At 40.7% G+C, this 22,991-nt stretch overlaps 1 protein-coding gene across 1 annotated transcript; it reads left to right on the forward strand.

Moving 5' to 3' along the window:
- The first annotated feature begins 857 nt into the window (after positions 1–857).
- Positions 858–1,885, forward strand: LOC143623544 (protein SPIRAL1-like 5). Its single transcript, XM_077094430.1, has 2 exons — positions 858–1,432; positions 1,772–1,885. Exons 1-2 carry the CDS (start codon positions 1,166–1,168, stop codon positions 1,844–1,846), a joined length of 342 nt encoding a protein of 113 aa, XP_076950545.1. The 5' UTR covers positions 858–1,165; the 3' UTR covers positions 1,847–1,885.
- Positions 1,886–22,991: the final 21,106 nt, after the last annotated feature.

A 22,991-nucleotide genomic window follows, 5' to 3' on the forward strand; every position in this document is an offset into this window, starting at 1 on the left:
ACAATGATGTTTTTCACTCACTGTTAATTTTTTTTTTTTTAGAACGAGAAAGACAGTGAAAACATTTTTGTGATTTTACTTTTTCATTTTTTTATTAAATTTTGAGTTATGATTTTTTTATTCTTTGAGTGTTTTTTTGTGACTACAAATCATTATCATTTTATTACCCTTTATAGAATAACTTAACCCTTACTTTTACTAGTAGTGATGTTTTTTTTTTTGTTTTTTTTATTGAATTTGTTTTAATTTTAATTTATTTTTATTTTAGTGTAGTTTTTTAATTTATTTTATTTAATGAAATGTTATTTGTATTATTTTAAATAAAATAAAAAAATTAATATTGAGGTAATAATTATCGAAAGAGGTTCCATTCAAAACATCCATTTTAGCCAAAAAGCTCTTATGGTGACGTAGCGTCACATGACGCAAAACACCCAAAATATAGGAGTTTCATCCACTACACATGTTCTAACAATTGTCACCACATCAATACTTATAGATATTGTTTTATACGTAGTTAATTAGAAAAAAATATTTAAATGTCTCTCGTTTTCTCTCCTACTAAATGTAATTATCTTCCATTCAAACGTATAAATGCTCATTTGATTCTCGTTGAACTCAACTTAATTAGAACTAATGGTTTATTTGGTAGCTTATTAATGGCAATTAAGAGACTATTGTTTAATGATTAAGAGATAGCCTTAAATTTGAATGGTTAAGAAGTAACTATTAAAAGGTAGTGTCTTTAACAACTCACATTAACTTTTAGTGACCAATGGCTAAACTCCACCTCAAAGCATATTATAAATTGCATATTAACATGGTAAAAACTTTGTAACAAATATTTGTTCTATTCTCCTTAAAACGACATACGCCATTTTGGTATATTCTCCATCGCCAAAACATTTAAAGTGATGAAATAAAAGCAACCAACCACCACTAATCCCCACCACTACCTAAGCAAACACAAAATAGGAATAAAAGTTGTTAATAATCAAATTTCAATCATATATTCAAATTTAAAAATGATTAAAATAATTAGAAACGTCAATTTCTCCCTCAGATATTCTTTCCAAGTCTATATATATGTAATTATGTTAGAGGCCAGGCCATGTGAAAATACAAGAAACACAGATTGGCCTGAGGTTTCTAGGTTTGGGTATCAATGATGAATAAGAGGAGCAGTTCTGGTGGAGGGCCTAGTTCCTTAGGATACTTGTTTGGTTCTGATCAAGACACATTAGGGCAACAACAAAGTGATCTACCTAAAGATCAGTCATCCCCGGTTTACAAACTGCCTTACTGCACCGACAACAATGAAGAGAAGTCACGGGAAAAAGCACCAACTCCTCCCAAGAAAGATGACCCCAGCTCTGTTAAGAACTATATATATCATGGAGATGGTGATAAATCCACAGGTTTTCTAGTGAGTGTAAGTCTCTGTCTCTCACTTATTCGTCATCCTTTGGTTACATAAGTACAAAATATGAATATTTCATACACTATTTGGATTAAAGTATTTCTTTAAAAAAAATTACTAGATGGTTTAGCATTCACCTAAGTACTGTCAGGTTTTTATTATTATTATTTTTATTTTTAAGATCTTTGTAATTCTAGGCATTAGTTCTACCACAGGGTACTGAATTGTCTAGAAGTAAGTAGGATAACTTTTTAAAAAATGCCAAAACATTATTTACTGTAATACTAAACCACCTACTAGGATACTAGCCTAAAAAGTTCTTAATTACTTGCTTGTTTACCATGATAATAGGGACGGCCATCAACTAGGGTTAAATCAGTTCCTGGTGGAGATTCGTCACTTGGCTACTTGTTTGGAGATAAGTGACCATCTTTATAATCTCAAACATCATTACATACGTATGCATGAAATAAAAAAGAGACTTGTATGTTGGAGCTTTATGAATCAAGCTGCTAGCCTCAAAGAAAGAAAAAAAAACCCTCAATCGGATCAATGGCTCATATATATTCCGTTTTAAGAGTTTGCTTATGAGTGTTTAACAAGGATATATGAAAGTTTGTAATGAACGTGTGTATTATTGTTGAATGATTATTCCGTTTGAAGAGTGTGCTTGTTTGTGTTTTACAAAGATATATATTCTGTTTTAAGAGTGTGCTTACTTGTGTTTAACAAAGATAAATATTCCGTTTTAAGAATGTGCTTATTTGTGTTCAGCAAAGATAATAATTTTAAACGAACGTACGTGTGTATTATTGTTAAATAATTATTTGTGAACTCTACGATAAATTTTATTTTCAAAGATGCTAAACTTAATTTAAAAAAGAAAACAATATTATATAACTTCTTGAAGAAAATCTGTAAATAAAAATATAAGTATGTTAATGAGCTCGCTGGTAGTGAAGTGGTAAGGAATATACTTAGTGTTCTATGTGACCGGGGTTTGATTCATGCCTCAATTATTTAGTTTTTGATGACACCGGGTAATGATGAAAAACTAAACGAGTTGCTGGTGTTCTTCTATTATAAAGATTTGTTAGGCTATGGGTAATGGGGTTTGGTTGAGCCCCAAGTGATCCAATCAAAACCCGACACGTAAGTGATGACATGGCCCCGAATCAAGCCCCTCAACCAAGCCCCAGAGGGTTGTAGTGGTCCAAGTGATCCGAGGCTTGATCCAGTTTTTTATTTATTTTTTATTTATGCACACAATTATAAATTAAAATACTTCATTAAAACATAAATAAAAAGGAAAATAAAAACATAAATTTTAAATACATAAAAATAGCGTTTTTATTTTTTTTTCGCCAATTTCTTCCGAATAAGATCTTTTTCTTCCTCCATTATCGCTTGGTCGGATAGCGGTAGGTGGCTAAAGTCTTTCGCTAGAAATGCCAAACTCTTTAACCGATTTTTTGTATGTCGAGCTTCACTAATCGAGAGGAGGGTACTTGACAATTCGTTAAATTTTATCTCGAGCTTCACCAATCCTGCTTCTCCAGTTTTCTTCTCCTTACCTTTTTGGGATTGTTCTGCGGGTTTAGCCGGCTCCGGTTGTGTGTTGATATTACCGTAACCCGAGCCCGACATGGTTTTAAATTTGAGAACCTTAGAGAGGTTTTTAAAGTATTAGAGAGAAATGTAAAGAGAATGGTGTGTTATTGTTATAAAATGATGTAGTTATTTATAGTGGGTTTGAATTAAAAAAAATTAAAAAAAAATCACATTTAATAGTCACCAACGGCTATTTTTAAAACTCAAACTAGCCAACGGCTAGTTTTGCCCCGCGGTCCCGTCCACAGGGCTTGTCCGCGCCCTTGCTCACTTGAGGGGTGTAGTGGTGTTCACGAGCCATCTCAATCACCAGCCACCTAGACCGCGTCCCTCCCTTTCAACCCCCATTACCCACATCCTTATATTATTAGCCTAACAACACCAATATGGAGAACTACAATCTTTACCAAGTGATTTTTGGAACGTTTCCGTTGAACTTTCCCTTTTTTTTTAATATAAAGCCAGCAAATACAACACCCTATTTCAACACCAACGGCAACTACGTGTTACACATGTTTACAAAGTAAAAATTACATTTTAAATTAAGACCACTCTACCCTTACCAACCCCACCATTTGCCCTTATTCTTTACCTATAAAAACGAGAACAATCTTATATCTTCTTATATTCGACTTATTGAGACCCTTGTTTTATTAAAAAAAAACTTTTTGTGTTCCACAAACACCAACATGATATGAGGATGATAAATTGTATTGCTCTTTATTCCCCTCATGTGCTCTTATATTTAAATGTTTCTTTAGTAAGTCTCTTACCTCAAATGCATGAATCAGGGGTAAATTGCACCAATTATTTATGAATTTTCATATGACCGATACCACGTAGCAAGATAATAACACATGCTCCACTTACTCGAGCTCGTCATTGCATAAAGGACGCTTGTTATTCTCCCAAGACCCCTCATTTTTAAAGTGTATTTGTCGTTGTTATTCGATAATAACACATGCTCCATTTTTTTTTCCTTTCATTTTTATTATATATTTTACATGCCCAAATATATATGTAAAATACATTGCACAATGTTCTACTTTAGAAAATTTTGTATTATCCCATGTTTTCCTAAAGCAATAACATAAAATGATTAGGAAAAAAACAAAAACAACTTAAACGTTATAATTAAGAAAACAACATGAAGAACCACACTAATACATCCAGAACAAGTTATAAATATTAGCCCTATATTTAATTATATTTCAACAACCTCAAAGGAGTGTAGGTATCTTTTTTAAGGACTAACGTATTATCACAAGTGTGGGGAAAAAGTAGAACTATGAATAAAAACCAAAGAGAGATTATCAGATTAATATAGTTCCTATATATGCATCATTTATATATAGTTTACACGTACTAACATGTGTGCTCAAATCCTTGGATGAATATTAATGTAATGCAACAAAGATGATTATTATATTATTTTAAAGCCATTCAAGTTATAAATGTGAGTCATGTGACCATATGAATTGTGAGTAACTAAATATATATTTCCTATATACATGTTTAAACGAGGAGTGTTTATAAAATCAAAATAACTAAATCGAAATAAATGCTGACGGTCTAATTTTGTGTTTTCGCAGTAATCGAACTTTCGATTTAGCTTTGGTTTTGTGTGTAACTAATATCGAAAAAACCAAACCGAACTTAAAGATTTTGTTTTATATTATTTTAAAGTTTAAGTAATTTATGATAATTTAGTATATACTAGGTTATTGACTCGTGTACGACACGGTCAGAAAAATAGAAATCGTCAAGTAAACACATATATAATTTCAAACGACGCGTTATTTTTTAATATATTTATAGACAACAACATAATTTTTAATTGCAATACATATTCATACTCAAACAAAGTATTAAATACATAAACTTACAAAGAATAATTTTATATGGTTGAATGTTCACAAAGAAAATTTAAAACTTTAAAACATAAACTTCATAAACTTTAAAAAATAATATTAGCAGAAAAAAAACAAATTTCACTAACATTAGTTTGGAAAGAAAACAAATCTAGAAATAAGCATTCAGAAAAGAATCCCAAAAAGCATCCAAGAATGATTCGGACTTTTTTTTTCTTCCTGGACCAGGAATACAGTTGAGGACATAAACATTCATACACCAATCTAACAAACATAGTGACTAACAGACTACGAAAACTATAGGTGTTCAGAAAATCCGAAACCAAATCCGAAATACCGAATTCGAAATATTTGAAAATTCGGATTCGCATGGCAATTCTAAGATATTTCGGATAATTCGGATATCTAAATTATCCGATATATTAAATTTAATATTTTTTAATATTATGTTATAAATCAACTATTAAGTAAACACCCTAGTTCACGTTTCAAACATTAGCCTCCGCCTCCAATCTCTACGTTCTCCTTTGTTCTTCCAATCACCATTCACCAATCACCACCAGACGACCCAACAATCGACAGGCAGCAACTCCACCTTCCCATCTTCTCACCGTATCCGTCACCACTCACCACCCTCAGCCTCGTCTCACGTAGTCACCACAGTCCACAACCCTCGTCGTTTCGTCAATCGCCACCACAACCCTTGTCAATCATCAATTTGTCAATCGTCTCAACATTTGTTGTTTGCTTGTTTGTTTGTTTTTAATTTAATCAATTTGTGTTTGGTGTTTGGGATTCCTTATTTTACCTCCTTATAACTTTTTGTTAAGTTAATAAGTTACAACATTGTAACTTATAAAACTTTTTCTCTCATAATATAAGTAATCCCAAACACCTTAGAATTATTTTTCTAAAAATAATAAGTTATAAGTTGGTGAAAATAAGCAATCTCAAACACCCCCTTAGTTTGTTGAATTGGAAAACTTAGATCTTAAATTGTTGTAAGTTTATTTTTAAAATAGTTTTTTTTCTTTCAGATTTTGGATATACGTTCATTATCCGATCGGATATCCAAACTTCATATATCCGAAATTTCGATTCGGATAGTGAAAGTCACTATCCGAAAGGTCCGGATATCCGAAGTGGTCTTGAACACCCCTAACGAAAACTATTTTACATTTCATGTGAAAAGTCTTGCATCCTAATAAACTGAAACAAGTCCAAAGCATATTTAAGAACCCGAACCAAATCGAAACCTTTTTAAAATAACATGTTTTGACCAGAATCAAATCGATATCTTCTAAAATTGACCATTTATGACCCGAACAAATCGATATGATTTTAAAAAAGACCCGTTGAAACCCGAACGAAATCGGTACCTTTTTATATCTACTCGTTGACCATAACTAAACATATACCCTTTTAAAATGACCCATTTTGACCCGAGCCAAAGCAAATAGAAACATTTCTAAAATGACTCATTTTCATAAATGACAATTGAAATAACACACTTGAAGAATAAGAAGAAAAATGAAGGGTAACACATACAACGTTCTTAGTTTTTGAAATCATTTCTACCAAATGCGAATTTATTATTACTGGTTATGAATATCCAAAGAATATAAAACTTCAATGACTTCAACCCACTTAAAAGTTGAAACTCATGTGAAACTTTCACTTAATTTGTAAACCCTCCATGTTCTTTCATTTTTCAATAGACACTAAAACCAAACATCAAACAAACTAAACACAAATTGAAACGAAACTACATTGAAAAAAACTAAACAAAACCAAAACTGAAAACCTAAATATAACAAACAAAAATCGAAATGAAACTAAGAAACTAAAGCTGATAAATCTGAAACCGAACCAAAAACAAAAAGTCTAAAACCAAAACGAAAAACTGAATAAAGTTAAACCCACCTAAAACGAAACTAAAAATACAAAAAAGAAATCAAAGTGAAATGAAACAAATTTATAAAAATTAAAACCGATCAAAAATCAAAAGCCGAAATGAAACCAAAATAAAAAAATAATTATCATGAAACTTTGAAAAGAAAAATCCAAACTCATTAAGGAACACATGTATTATTATTATTAATAATTAAATATATTAGAATATGTTGAATGTAATTTAATAAAATTTTGAATTATTTTATTAGCAAAAGACATTCAGAAGGACGTTCGAGATATGGAGGGGTGCTTTGGGTTTGATCTGAGATGGGTTCATGCCAGGCTGGGTGCAGTTGCCAAGGCAAGATTTGATACCCATCATCTCGAGGAGTACGCCCAGACTTCGGCAGCGCTCGAGAAAGCTACAGGTGCATTGGCTCAACTTGAAGGAGAGTTGTCTAGGCGTAGTGAAACTGCTTCTGCCCATTTGGTGACATTATGCGAACACATATTTTTCGGAAATAGTTATTGCTTTAATAGTATAGTAGATTTTAACCCAAATATTTTAGTCCAAATATATAACAATCAAGTAATTATCAACCAAGTAAAAATTTAGACCTAAATTCATTAACTTTGGCCAACTTTCTTTTCGGTCCAAAATCAAAAACTAACATTTCAGTTTTCTTTTTTGATTTAACCCAAAACTAATCTGATAACGACCATGCACACCTTTAATATAAACTTATAAGGCTAATGGTAATGGGGCTTGGTTAAGCCCCAAGTGATCCAATCAAAACCCGACACGTAGGCGATGACATAGCACTGGATCAAGCCCCTCAACCAAGCCCCAGAGGGTGTAGTGGTCCAGGTGATCAGGGGCTTGATTGAATTTTTTATTTATTTTTTATTTTTTGTTATGCACACAATTATAAATTAAAATACTTCATTAAAACATAAATAAAAAGGAAAATAAAAAGAAAAATATAAAGGAAAATAAAAAATTCATATAAATAGCATAAAGTCTTTGTGTCGCCAGTTCCTTCCGAATACGATCTTTTTCTTCATCCATTAGCACTTGGTCGGATGGCAGTAGGTGGCTAAAGTCTTTGGCTAGAAAAGTCAAACTCTTGAAACGGTTTCTTTTATGTCGAGCTTCACCAATCAAGAAGAGGCCACTTGACAATTCCTTAATTTCTTTTTTATAGTCGTCATCAACAACCATTTTTTCCCACAATCCCTACCCGGAGGGGCTACAACCTTGGTCTTTCAAATTACCTTCGGGCAAGTTTAGGTCGAAGTCAATTTGATTCTCCGTCCCGCTCGAAGATACGTATGTGCCACACTAGTTTTTGTACGTTTTGCCCCATCGGCCACGTCCTCCACATAGGTCAATCCATTTCGAGCACTTTATTAACACCTCCCACAAGTAGCCCTCTTCAAAAGTCTTCACCACCCCATACCTCCTCAACACCTCTTGTTTCCATTCATCACAAGTGAATTGGTAAACCGCGAGATCATCAGACCCACTCGGCCGCACTCAGTTAGCATTGCAGTTATGTATGTTGGTAAACAATCCTATATATTTACGAGTATCGGTCCACCGACCCGATATCATATTATCGGTACGAGCCCTACTCCTCACTTGATCATAAAAACATTCCCGAACCTTGGCCCAAAAAACTCGAGATCTTTGAAAGTCGGCTACAAAATAAATAACAAAAAATGTAATAAGTACACACAAAACTTAAAAGATATATTAAACAATTAAATTCACGAAATAATTTACCCGCATTCCGATCTTAGGATATTTCAATCAAAGCTTTCGCCAACGCAAGTTTCTTTTCTTTAGACCATGGAGTAGACTTCCGCTTCTCCGGTGCCGAATGACCATCCGCTTCGCCGGTTTTCTTTCCCTTCTTTTTGTGGGATCGTTTTGCCGGCTTCTCCGGTGCCGGCTCCGGTTGTGTTTCCGGGATCGAATAATCGGATTGTGACATATCCATGAACGCTTGAAACGATTCGTCGTCCATGTAGTTCAATCCCTCGGGAAATTGAGTTTCGTTGATGTTGATATTACCGTAACCCGAGCCCGACATGATTTTTAATTTGAGCTACTTGAGATATTCTTAAATTATTAGAGAGAAATGTAGTGAGAATGGTGTGTTATTGTTATAAAATGGGGTAGTTATTTATAATGGGTTTGTGAAAAAAATACATTTAAATAGCCAACGGCTATTTTTTTTATACTTCAACTAGCCAACGGCTAGTTATTGCCCCGCGGTCCTGGCCACGGGGCTCATCCGTGCCCCTGATCACCTGAAGGGTGTAACGATGTTCGCGAGCCACCTAGGCCGCCACCTGGACCACGCCGGCTCCTTCACCCCCCCACTACCCCTGACCTAAAGTATAATGGCTTGCAACATTTATGAATATAATATTAAAATATATGCTAATTCAAAAATATAAGTTTATGAAAAAACACGGGTCTACTCCCCACTAATGGGTCCTAGATCCGGTGGGTCTACAAGGTAGGATACGGTTACGGTCAATACGATATGAATACAATCTCCAAAGTCCAGTGACGTGAATCCTGCAAAACAGAACACCGTGAGCTCGTTACGGGAAGGACAAGGTGGGGGGTCTTCCCGTAACCACCCTCCGGCGTGAGAATAAGTACCGTTCTGATGAAGAGATAAAGTACTTAAGTAAATTGAGAGAGTACAGTGATGGTGAATGAATACCTCATGATGATTGAGAGGGGATTTATAGCCGAAGGGTGTGGGGAAGTGATTGGGCCAGCTGTCCTTTTAGAAGATGCCTGCATAACCGTCTGGACACGTGTTCTTATATGATAGGTTTAGCTTATACGTTGCATGTGCATGTATAACAACCTGGACACGTGTCGCTCTATTATTGGTTAACGGGGTAATATTGGCCATGTGCACGGTTATAACGACCTTGTCACGTGTCACTAGCTAATCGGCCGATGGATCACGTATTGCCCAAGAAAGCATCTTGGCGATTCTTCTAGAAGGTAATTGGTTGCTGACAGCTGTCCCGGAGCATTACCTCGTAGTTATTTACGCGGAAGGATATTCCTTCTTGCAGATGACTTTTGAGGGTGTTGTGATGCTTCCGCATGTGCTATGAGGGTGTTTCTTCCTCAGATGATTATGTGGATGGTTTATATATCCCGCGGGTGCCTTATGAGGGGCTTCTGATTGACCCGCGGGTATTTCGTACGGGTACTTGGGTCCTTTTGGTACCCTACCTCTATAAATCCCCCCAGTCCAGTGTTTCTTCCGTGTGAAGTATTTTATGCGGGTGGAACTCTGGACTTAATCGTTGAATTGGGGATTTTTAATTTTGCAAGTTGGTGAGAAATATCTTTTGTTGCTGTGAATAATCATGAAAAAGGACAAGTTGACCACTCGCATGCGCGTGTGCAGGTGACAGGACGTTTGTGAAGGCTGTTATTATACCCGACTGTACAACTTTTCCCCTTTTTCGAATTTCCCGTGTGACGTGACGATCTGTTATTGAACGGTTTTTTCTCTCTCTACTCTTCTCATCCCATCGCATTAATTGCGGTGGGTATAAATAGAGGGAGTTAACTTCTGTTTGAAGTTTTATCGCCCTTGAATTCTCAATACGAACTTGCTTTTTTCTTTCTGAATCCTTCAATCTCTCTTTGATTCCATTGAACAAAATCAAATATTATTACCAAGTGTTCTAAATGGCGCCTACTCAATATGAGGTTGATGAGATAGAGGTTTGTTGGGACCAAGAGGAATACCAAAGACTTATCACGACTTATGGTATCCCACAGGAATGGGAGCCGGAATTCCCTTCTGCTAGTTCTATCGCCAGCTTTCCTCCTCCAGGAAAGATGACCTTATACGCTGATTCTTTTGACCATGGGAATTTTCGCCTTCCTGTCACGAAGTTCTTTCAACGAGTGGTCAAGGCGTTTGGGATTCACTTATCTAAACTTCATCCTCGTGTCGTCATGCGAATTCGTCACTTTGAGTTTGTGTGTATGGCACATGACCTAGTTCCCCGGTTGGACCGGTTTGTTGTATTCAACAAGATGGCCAACCGAAATGGATGGTACACTTGTCATAGCTTGCCCGATAAAGTTATCGGCAGCGTAACCGAGGACACTTCCAAGGATTAGAAGAAAAAATTCTTTTGGATCTCCGAGGACGTGGTGCCCGAGGCCATGACTCGTCGTTCTCCAAACGACGCCCTTATTGATATTACACCAGCCGCTCATGAGAAGCGTGACTTGTTTCGCAAGCTCACTACTCCGCCAACTTTTATGCGGGCGCTTCCGGAAGAGGCCCTTGTATGGGCGGGTATGAGCCGTTTATGGCCTTCTCCTTTCATGGAGCCTGTTTTTATTGGATTAGACGGCCGTAAGTTTAAATATCTTGTTCTTTTATTCTTCCGTGTTTGAGTATTGATTGCTAACGTTTGCAGTTGTTTTCAGGTTTTGGATCGATGTTGAACGCCCTAGATGATGGCAAGGGCTGTGTGGGTAAGGCTATCCGTGACGTAAAGGATGCGCCTATCCTTGAGAGGACTGCTCAACATTTCTTCTTTCCTGTCAAAGTACGTGCCGAACCGATTGTCTCGGAGGCGATCTTTGAAACAGGTGCATACATTCTAAACCCTCCTCCTCTTAATGTGTTGACCTCCGACGGGACGATTGTGATTCTAAGTGACGATTATGCTCTCCTTGAGGGGGAAAGCTCAGATGATACTTCTGAAGTTTCATCTGTCTCGCATTTGTTAGCAGAACTTTACCGGAAGAGGTCTCTCCGTGCATCGCAGGCAAGTGACGCGGGTACTAGCGCTGCGGATGCCAGGAAGGAACCGAAAACCAAGAAACACCGGACGCATCGTCCGAGGCAACCACTTCCAACCAATCTTGCGGAGCATTTGGGGACAGTGAAAGGTAAGTTTTTACTTGCTAACTTTTGTCAACCATAATAATGAGATCTGACTATGGTGTTCTTATGCAGATCCGTCCATTGTTAAAGGACGCACATTTGGTAAGTTGTCAATGCCGACACCAAATGTTGAGAAGCAACCGTCGCCTCCTCCGGAGAAGGAGGTGGACAAGCCTGTTACCCCTCCTGTTGAAACGACTGTGGAGGGGTCTAACGTTCAGCCAATGACCACCGGGTCATTGGATTATCTTTTTCAAGGTGGGGATACCACTGGTTTTCAGCATGGTGACCCTGAAGTCACTGCAGAAGGCTTCAGGGTTGATGATCCTCCTGCACAATCCAGTCCTGAATTCAATCCTACTTCTTCGCCCTTTGCACCGGGCGGGGAATACGATTTCTTTTTTGGACCATCTTTTCATGAAGCTGGGGGGTTCCTCGCAGAGTGGACCTCAACAGTCTTCCTCTACTCCTGTTCGTCTCGGGACTTCCAGTTCCCAGTACTTCGAGAACGTTCAGTTGGGAGGAGACTATGATTTATTCGTCCCGTCTTGGGACATTGTCAACTGGTCTCGGGTTTCTAATCCAAACATCTGTATGAGTTTCGTTGAGCACTGTATGCAACCCGCTGAAATGGCATATCAGCGAACTCGCTCCCGCCAGGACCTTCAAACTGATCTGGCTACTTCTTTGACTAACAGCTTAGATTGTAGTCAGGAAATTCTGCGGGAGTGGCGAACGATGGGTGGGAAGCTTGGTGCAGCTTCCGAGGCCTTGAAGGTTGCCAAGGCGGAAGCCGAGGGGCATCGTAAAGCAACGAGTGCGGCTAGGTGGAAACAAACCGACGCTGAAGCTGCACTCCAAAAGGAAAAAAGATCGAAGTGCTGCTGCTGCCAAGAGTTGGAAAGAGGCCTGTGAGAGGTCTAATGCCACCCTTGAAGCTTCCCGGGCTGAAACTCAAAGGAAGAAGTACGAACTGGCAAAGGCACAGGAAGAAGTGTCTCAGCAAAACGCCCGGATACAAGAGCTCGAGGAAGCTTTAAGATTGCAAGGGGAGCAATCTGAAATGAAAGATAAGACTGTCGTTGAAATGCAATCTGCATATGACTCCCTTTTGCAATCCCAAACTAAAGCAAGTGACCACGCCTCTGCCGAGTTGCAAGAACTTCGTGGCAGGGCGGAACGCGCTGAGCGGGAGAGGCAATACTTCCTCAACCGTGGTCTTGACTCTGTAAGTTCTTCTTCATGGACTCTTTTATTTTTTTGTTGTTAATTCTATGATGTTGACACAATTTTGTTCATAGGTCATCCGTCATATCAAGAGGAGCACGGAACGTACTGATTGCTTCGTGAATTTGACTACTGCCTCCGAAGGGTTTGGCAGGGTGAAGGGTTTCAACGAAGGGTTGGCATTCGCCCAGTTCGGACAACCTATTGAGAGCCATCCCCTTCACGAACTTGACGCGGAACAAGAACTCGGCATACGTCTCCAAGAATATGACAATCTGATCTTTCCGCTGCAACATATACTTCCGGAATTTGCCTTATCCGAAGACGGTGTGAAGCAGTTGCGGGTCTATATTGATGATGAGTCTGATGATGACGAGTCTGAGGACGATAAGTCTGACTGCGACAAGGCGGAAGATGCGGGCCATAATGCTCCGGAAGACACGACATCCCCTAACCCATAGAATAGGTGTAGGTGTTAAGATTTGAACTTGTAATCTCTTTCCGTATTTTGTAATTACCTTTTTGAATATTAATGAAAGGAAATGCAAGTTGATAATATCTTTGTGATATTTCTTCCTTTGCTTTGTGAACTTGTTTAAGTTAGATAGTACTGGTGACATGGCGGAGAGATAATTTTCTAGGCGGTGGCTGACAAGACGTGTTGATTGCTTGTATGACAGCCTGTAAGCGCTTTTTCGAATCTCCCGCCTGACGTGTCAGTCATCCTGTGGCCCGGATTTTTCTCTTTCCTCCGTTAGTCAGACGGTCGCATTAATTGCGATGAGTATAAATAGGCCTTGATGTCGTCAATTCATTCTTATCACTTACATCTTTTTTCCTTTACTCATATCAGAAAACTTTTGCTTCTTTCTTTCCATTGTCTGATTCTAATACCTGCCAAGAAGAAAAATCCTCCTGCTATTGATGAAGTTGGATGCGAAATCAAGGAAAAGGATTTTGAAGATGTTAAAAACGTGTACGGCTTCCCTCCGGAATGGGAAGCCGAACGTCCGTCGAAGGGATCCGTCGCAATGGTGCCTCCGCCAAGGAAAATGGCCGTTTACTTGGACCACTTCACTACCGGAAACTTCCGGTTGCCCGTGACCAAGTTCTTGCAATCGATCTTGACGGCATATGGGATTCATTTATCCCAGATTCATCCTTTTGGGATGTTAAGAATTCGACACATCGAATTCTGCTGCCAAGCCCACAACTATGATCCTTCCGTTGGTATGTTTGCCGCACTGTACAAGATAACCTACCGTGAAGGCTGGTACAGTTTTGCCACCACCGGCAAAGGATCTATTGGTTTTGAGTGGCTCCACAGTATCCATGGCTGGAAAACCAAATTTTTCTAGATCCGGGAAGATGTTATATCGTTTTCCATGGTTTATCGGAAACCTAAGGATAAACTACCGGAAGTCTGTGCTTCCGAGCACGAGGGTCGTGCTTGGTTTCTTACTTTAACCAAGACTCCGACGCCTATGCGCCCGATTCATGAGGGAGCCATGGTGCACGCCAAGATGAGTCGTTTATGGCCGTTTCCCGCCTTGGAACCTTATTACGAGAACTCTTATGGGAGTAAGTTTTTGCTTACAACGCTTTGAGTTCTTAATTTACTTTTGTTAATATTCTTCGATTGCATATAAAGGTACGATCCTTTCCACTCTTGTGGACACGATGGGAGGCATGATGGTTCGCCGTCCTATTACTCAGCATGACGTTCCTTTTTTTGGAACGTACGCGAAGTAACTTTGTTTTTCCTACTACTTTCACACCGGAGCCTATTGTCTCCGAGGCGATGTATGCACAAGGTGAGGAGTTTTTTACCAAGTTTGAAGGTATTCTTCAACCTCGACCTATAACCGCTGCTACTTCGAGCGGGGTGGTAGTACTACTTTCATCTAGCGAGGAGTCGTTGCTCTGCGAATGAGGGTTATCGAATGATGCTGCTAACCCTTCGCATTCGTCTGTAGGTTTGACCAGCAAGCAGGACTCGAAGGCCATCACTGATCCTTCCGCAGTTGAGGAAGGTGGTCCTCAATCCGTTGAGGGCGACCCTCAGGTTGCGGAAGCGGGTGCTTCAAAAGCTGCTGGGAAATGGAAAGCACAAGCTTCTGATGCCGCGCCTAAGAAGAAGACTAAGGTTGATGTCCCGGAGTTGGGCGCTCGTCTTCAGGAGCTTGTTGCCCAAGACGTTTCTAAAAGTAATATGTAGCCCTTTACGATTGTTCTTCTATTTATTGCTTCTTGGTGACTTAAAGATTTTTATTTCTGGGATATTTCAGGTCTGAAGGATTCTGTTGCTGCCAAACTCCCAACTCCACCAGCTTCACCAATAAACACTGCTCAAGAGCCGATCGATTTATCGGATTCTTCTCCTATTAAGGACAAAGAAGTTGGTGAAGCTGATCGGTTTCATATATCTCCATCTCATCATGTGCATACCTTCCAAGATCAAGGTGGGGTCAGTGAGTTTAAACGCGGGGGGGGGGGGGGGGGGGGGGGCAGGCTTCCTCCTCTCGAGTGAATGAGGATACTGCCCCGTATCTTCCCCGTTGGTCATTACGGCAGAACACGGTGCTGAGCAATGCGGACGTTTGCCAGGAATACCTCGACGAAAGTCTTCCTCCTGCAGAGAATGAACGACAACGTCATCGAATCCGCCAAGAGCTTTTCGACTCTAATTCCTATCATGTGGTGAATGTTGTGTCTACCAACCAGGAACTCCGCCGGGATTGGCTAGCTATGAATGATGAGCTGGAGGAGACCGAGCGGAACTTGCTTGGTGCCAAAAAAGAGGCTCTTAAAGCGTTAACTGACGCTCAAGATAGCCATCGAGCCTTAGAGGAAGCTAAAGTTTCTTTTCAGAAGCAGCTGGTGAACAAGCTGAACTGATAAAGACTCTTCAAGCTGACTCGGCAGCGAAGGACAAGCGCTTGTCTGACCTGGATGCTAGGAATCGGGACCAAGCCTTGGAGTGTGCTGGTCACAAGATGGTTCTTGTCCGAGCTCAAGCGGACAAAAAGTGGCTTATATCGACAGCGATTCCTAAGGTATCACATTTCCTTTTGTTAACCTAATCAATTCGGATGTGTATGTGCTTACACATGTTTGTTCATCTTAACAGGTTATTACTGACATTCAGAATAGTGATGATCTTGGAAATTGTGTTGTTGTGCTCCTTCGTGCTTCCGAGCAAGCTGGCCGCCAAATGGGCTTTGAGGAGGGATATGAGTTTGGTTCAACGTCTCGGCTCCCGGAGGAATATGTACTGGCTGGTAAGGACACTGCCTCCATCCTTGTTGAGAAAACCAAGGAGTTTGATACCTTAAAGTTTTCTCTTTCCGACCACATATCGGAGTTTGCGGACAAAGAAGATGCCATAGATCAATTGAGAGAACTATTGGATCTTGATGAGGGAGGAGACGAAGAAGCTGACAGTACTGCGGAAGATGAGGATGTCACTCCGTAAATACATGTCTTTGTTGTAACTTTTTCTTTTACTTTGTAATCTCTTTTGACTATAAATAAGAAGCCTTTGCATTCTTTTCGGTGCACTTTGTCTTATGTACTATAATATAAGTGTCTGTCCGGAACTTCGTTTTTGTCAATAAAAGATTACAACTTACCAAAATATCATGGAGTTGATTGGATATTTTCATACATTAGGCATAAGCCCTCTTTCAATAAAAGAAATTGCGAAACTTGCTAGTCTATGTGGGCACGCAGGCCAAAGTAAAGAGCAAATAAAACTGTTACATATAGCATTTCTTTAATTGTGTTGCGTTCCAAGTTCGAGGGATTTCTGTCCCATCTAACTTTTCCAACTTGTAGGAACCTTTGGATAGTACTTGTTTGATTTTATAAGGTCCCTCCCAAGTTGGGGCTAACTTACCCGGAGGCTCCTGGCCGGAAGCCTCGTTATTGCGGAAGACGAAGTCTCCCGCATCGAACTTGCATTCTTGGACTCGCGAGTTGTAATATTTCTCAATTTGTCGCTTATAATTGTGCTCGCGAATCAATGCTATTCTCTTCTTTCTTCCAACAGGTCTAGATTCATCCTGAGTTCTTGATCATTATCATTAATCAGTAGAACCCTTGCAGATGGAATTCCGATTTCTGCGGGGATCATGGCTTCAGTGCCGTAAGTTAGGCTAAAGGGTGTTTCCAAATTACTGGAGTTCTTTTGGGTGCGGAATGCCCAGAGTACGTGAGGCAACTCGTCCACCCAACCCGTTCGTTTCGTCCCTAGCCTTGCCTTGATCCCTTCCTTGATAGTTCGGTTGGTCCTTTCGACCTGACCATTTGCTTGTGGGTGTGCTACGGATGTGAAGGTCTGAATGACCTGGAGTTCTTTCAACCATCCTTGCAACCCGCTATCAGCAAATTGGGTCCCATTATCACTTACCAATTCCTGTGGGAGGCCAAACCTGCAAATGATGAATTCCCAAAGGAATTTTTTCACGCTTGAAGCCGTGATTGATGCAACCGGTTTGGCTTCCACCCACTTGGTGAAGTAATCAATGGCCACTATCAGGAACTTGACTCGTCCCGGGGCTTCTGGGAAAGGTCCCATGATATCAATAGCCCATTTTTGAAACGGCCAGGCAGATGTAACTGGAATTAGTTCGTTCTTTGGACGCAGCGTGTTGGGGGCATGGAGCTGGCATGAATCACACTTTCTGATTTACTGCACAGCGTCTAAATGCATGTCGGGCCAATAGTACCCTGCGTTCATGATCTTTGCAACCGTCATTCTTGGTCCCGCGTGTAACCCACAAATACCTTCGTGAATTTCTTGAATTAGGTAATTGGCGTCTTCCGCGTCCACGCAACGTAACATTGGACCAAGGAATGACCTCAGATATAATTTGTTGTCAGTCAACTGGTAATTCAGAGCTTTGTGCTTGATCTTCCGAGCCTCAGCCTTCCCTGCTGGAAGTGCTCCGGAAGATAAGTAAGCTATAATGGGTGACATCCAGGACTCAGCACCAGTTTGGATTATCAGGACTTGATTTTGTGGAACAGATGGATGGTCTAGAACTTCTACACGAATATCTTTGGCGAAATGCTCGAAATTTGTTGAAGCTAGCTTGCTAAGAGCGTCCGCCGATTTGTTCTCGCTCCTCTTAATGTGAACAATATCGAAGGAGGAAAATTGGCGAATCAAGACCGTCTCTTGTGATAAATAAGAAGCCATGACATCGTTTTTGGCTTCGTATGTTCCGTTTATTTGTCCCGCAATTAGCATAGAATCCACCCGAGCCTCCAAATGTTTCACCCCCAGCTTTTTTGCTATCCGCAGTCCTTCCAGGAAGGCTTCGTATTCCGCCTCATTATTGGTACTCTTGAAGTCCAACTTGATGGCATACGTAAATTCATGCCCCTCAGGGTTGACTAGCCTTAAACCTACACCTGACCCTTCGCTGCTGGAAGCTCCGTCCGTGAACAATGACCAAACTTGCCCTTGTTCCAGAGGTGCTTGAGGTTGTTGTTCGATTAGGCATTCTTGCTCTTTGTACTTCGGAACTTCCGTGACAAAGTCCGCGAGTACCTGCCCCTTGATTGCTGGTCTAGGCCTATATTCGATCGAGTGTTCACCTAATTCGATAGCGCACTTTGCCAGTCGTCCGGACAACTCGGGTTTACTCAACACGTTCTTGAGTTTGTACCCGGTTAACACATTAATAGGGTGTCCTTGGAAGTATCTGCGGAGCCGCCTGGTGGCATAAACCAATGCCAAAACTAATTTTTCCAACATCGAATATCTTGTTTCCGGGTTCGATAGTGTTCTACTGACGTAATAGATTGGAGTTTGAACATTTTTTCTATCGGTTAGCAGAACGGCCTCTATGGCAATGTCCGAGGCAGATAAATACAGTGTCAGAGGTTCACCCGCGTATGGTGCTGTTAGAGTAGGAAGCTCCATTAAGAATTTTTTAACTTCTAAGAATGCTTTTTCAGCCTCCACGGTCCACTTGAAATGTGCCTTTTTGAGGCAATTTCTAAGTGTTGACACGAATGGATGAGACTTGGCCGCGTGTTTTGCTAAGAATCGGTTCAACGCCACAAGTCTCCCATTAAATGTTTGAACCTCCTTAAGGGAAGAGGGTGAAGGCATGCGGGCTATAGTCTGGACCTTATCTGGGTTTGCTTTAAAGCCCACGCCTGTTACTATGACTCCAAGGAATTTACCCTCTTCCATGCCAAATGAACACTTAGCCGGATTCAACTTCATATTGATGATTCGTAGTGTCTCAAAGGTCTCTTCAATATCTCTTAACATCTGATCTTCTTCAATGCTTTTGATTACCAAATCATCCATATAAACCTCGAGATTCCGACTTATTTGACTTTTGAAAGCCTGATCCATCAGTCGTTGATATGTGGCCCCCGCGTTATTTAATCCGAAAGGCATCATTCTGTAACAGAATGTTCCTTGGTCAGTTCGGAACGCTGTCTTGTCCTCGTCGCCAGCTGCCATATGAATCTGGTGATACCCTTTGTAGGCATCGAAGCACTTGAATTTAAATGGGGCCACAGCATCTACTTTTATGTCGATCTCCGGAAGCGGGTAACAGTCTTTTGGACATGCCTTTTTCAAGTCTTTATAATCTATGCACATCCTCCATGTTCCGTTGCTTTTTGGGACAATCACTGAGTTAGCCACCCATGTTTGGTACTTGATTTCTCGTATGATCCCAGCATGAAGAAGGTCTTGTACTTGCTCATTCATAGTCTTTGTTTATTCTGGACCCATCTTTCGTTTCTTTTGTACAATTGGGGTGATTAACGGATTCACCCTTAACTTGTGTTCCGAAATGCTCCGCTGGACACCGGTCATGTCCGCGGGTCGCCAAGCAAAAATGTCAATATTCTTGGTCAATAATTTCTTTAAAAAGGTTCTCACTATCTCCGAGATAGCGGGTCCTATTGTAATTGTCTGGTTTGGAAACTTCTTGTTCAAAACCCATTTTTCGGATTCAGTCCTCTGAGCCTATCTTGGAACCTTGCTTGGTCTTGAACTTTCGGTTATAAAACAATGTCGGTTTACATGAATTATTTCCACACCAGTGCGAGTTGGAACTCCTACTGCACCGTGGGCTGTGGACGGATGGGCATTGAAGTCTCCAATTGCTTCTCGTCCCAAGATAATGTCATGTTTAGAAGTTGCTGGTAGGACCAAAAATTCAACTTCCTCTGTTCTTGAACGTACTCCGTCACTTAGTGTTACTGGGAAAGTGATAACACCGCGCGGATGCATTATCTCTCCACCGAAACCAGAAACAGGAGCATGAATTGGTTGTAGTCTTTCTTTGTCTTCTTCATCCAGTTGTTCGAAACACTGTTCGTACATAATATCGGACGTACTGCCTGTGTCGAAGAACACGTATTGTGACCGATAATGACCAAACTCGGCAGTAATTATCAGCGGGTTTTTGTTACACGGGCCTCCTTTGATCCGAGGACAAATAACGGGCTCGTTTTTCCACTCTTCGTCCGAATATTCCCTCCATTTTCCCTTACCCGAATGTCCCCCTTGAATCATGTGGACATTCAGATCTTTGATTTGCCTTTTGGCCGGGCCCTGGCTATCGATTGCGGGAGGTTTGCCAGTCCCTCCTCGTACGCCTTTGACCAAATGTTCGAGTTTACCATTTTTAACAACTGCTTCAATTTCATTTCTGAGAGCCACACACTCATTCTTGTTGTGTCCGACATCATTATTATATGAGCAATGTTTTTTGGTATCAAGGAATGACTTCCATGGTATTGGTTGAGGTTTCCGGAAAGTCAGATTCTCAGTAGTGAGAATTTCTAAGGGAGTTTTTGATAACTGAGTCCAACTGTTGGTGGAGCGAGCTGAAAAATTATGTTTACCCTTGTTGCCGATCAAAGATCTTGCATCAAAGGGTTTAGATGTTTCCGCACTTGGCTGAAGTCTTGACCATATTGGTCCCTTAGCTTGCCTGTTCGGTATCGGAGTTTGAAACTCGACCCTTGGGGATTGCTTTTGACTGCCGGAACTTAGAGTTTTTTCTGTTCTTGCGTACAGCTTCGATGCCTTCATGATTTCATCCCATGACTCGGGCATTCCATCTCTTCCCGTTAGAGTACGGATCAAGTCATCACTGTGGACGTTCTTACAAAATGCTCCGCGCAGCATATCTTCGCTTACTCCTCCGATGTTAAGGCTCTCGTTAGTAAAACGAGTAATGAAATCCTCAATAGACTCATTATTTCGCCTTGTAACATCTAGTATTTCCGAAGGGTCACGGGTATGTTTCTTTTGTTGACTAAAATGATGAGAGAATTTTGCTACAAAATCTTTCCAACTTGTAATCTTTCCGCATGGTAATTTCTCAAACCATTCCCGCGCCGCTCCGGTGAAGGGTCCAACCACTGACTCCTCCGACTGCTTCGAACCTTAATAGATGGTCACTGGGATCAGTCATTCCATTATATGTTCCAACGGATGTTGGAATCTTTGCATTAATCGGGAATGGAGCTGTCGCGATACTCGGAATGAATTTTGATTTTTCTGCGAAAGACTCTGGGCGATATGGTTTGGAAAAATCGTATTCAGCATTGCTATGATATTCCGCATGGCGGACAACTGGATGTGGATAACTAGCCCCTCCGTATGAAGGAAGAAGGCTATCCCCACTATAAAAACTACCATCTGGTCGATAAGATAAGCCGTACCCGTCCAGTTCGTCCTCATAGGATGGTACCCGCATATCTATGCGGGGACGAGGACGCAACCTTCGGGTTTCGCTCATGTTCCGCTCCGGTGGCAAACTATACTGGATGTGGCTTCCCCTTATGGGAGGAGAAATAGATCTCCTAGGAGGTTCATCATACGTCAGGGTACGGCCATGAAAACGCTCATTCCGAACCCGACGTTCATATTCTGCTTTCAAACTTTCTTGTTGAATACGAAGCCACTCGTCTGGAGACAAAGTTTCTTCAGCACTAAGGTTATGACGGTGAGCTCTTCTTGGATTAGAGTCACCGGAATCTTCTTCCAAACCTAACTTCGACTGAGTTCGGTGGACTTCTCTTGGAACGCGCTCTAGATTCCTTATATTAGAACCTCCTGGGGCTGTGACGTACCCCAAGTCAGTAGTTGGTGTAACAACATTTCCGGTGTCTACCGGGGTGACACCCTCTTGTTGAGCAAACAACCCCCGAGCCGTTGAACCATCCAAGGAAAAGATTCCTGGATTAACGGTGTCGGTTCTTGCAACAGGAGTCGAAATTCGAGCAAACACAGATGTTGCTCCTTCACGTGTTTCAAGGTTGAGATCACGTGGAGGTTGTGCTTGATTCTCCGTCGGCCCTTTAGGTAACTGACTCATATCGTAAAGAGAAAGGAAAAAAAAGTTTAGCTGTTCTAACAAAAGCACGGATGGCGCCAATGAAGAAACACGGGTCTACTCCCCACTAATGGGTCCTAGATCCGATGGGTTTACAAGGTAGGATATGGTTACGGTCAATACGATATGAATACAATCTCCAAAGTCCAGTGACGTGAATCCTGCAAAACAGAACACCGTGAGCTCGTTACGGGAAGGACAAGATGGGGGGTCTTCCCGTAACCACCCTCCGGCGTGAGAATAAGTATCGCTCTGATGAAGAGATAAAGTACTTAAGTAAATTGAGAGAGTACAGTGATGGTGAATGAATACCTCATGATGATTGAGAGGGTATTTATAGCCGAATGGTGTGGGGAAGTTATTGGGTCAGCTGTCCTTTTAGAAGATGCCTGCATAACCGTCTGGACGCGTGTCCTTATATGATAGGTTTAGCTTATACATTGCATGTGCATGTATAACAATTTGGACACGTGTCGCTCTATTATTGGTTAACGGGGTAATATTGGCCATGTGCACGGTTATAACGACCTTGTCACGTGTCACTAGCTAATCGGCCGATGGATCACATATTGCCCAAGAAAGCATCTTGGCGATTCTTCTAGAAGGTAATTTACGCGGAAGGATATTCCTT

Source organism: Bidens hawaiensis, unplaced genomic scaffold, assembly GCF_021521415.1.
Source record: "Bidens hawaiensis isolate Kalapana, Puna unplaced genomic scaffold, B.hawaiensis_p1.1 tig00000369_1, whole genome shotgun sequence".
Classification (NCBI taxonomy): Eukaryota; Viridiplantae; Streptophyta; class Magnoliopsida; order Asterales; family Asteraceae; genus Bidens; species Bidens hawaiensis.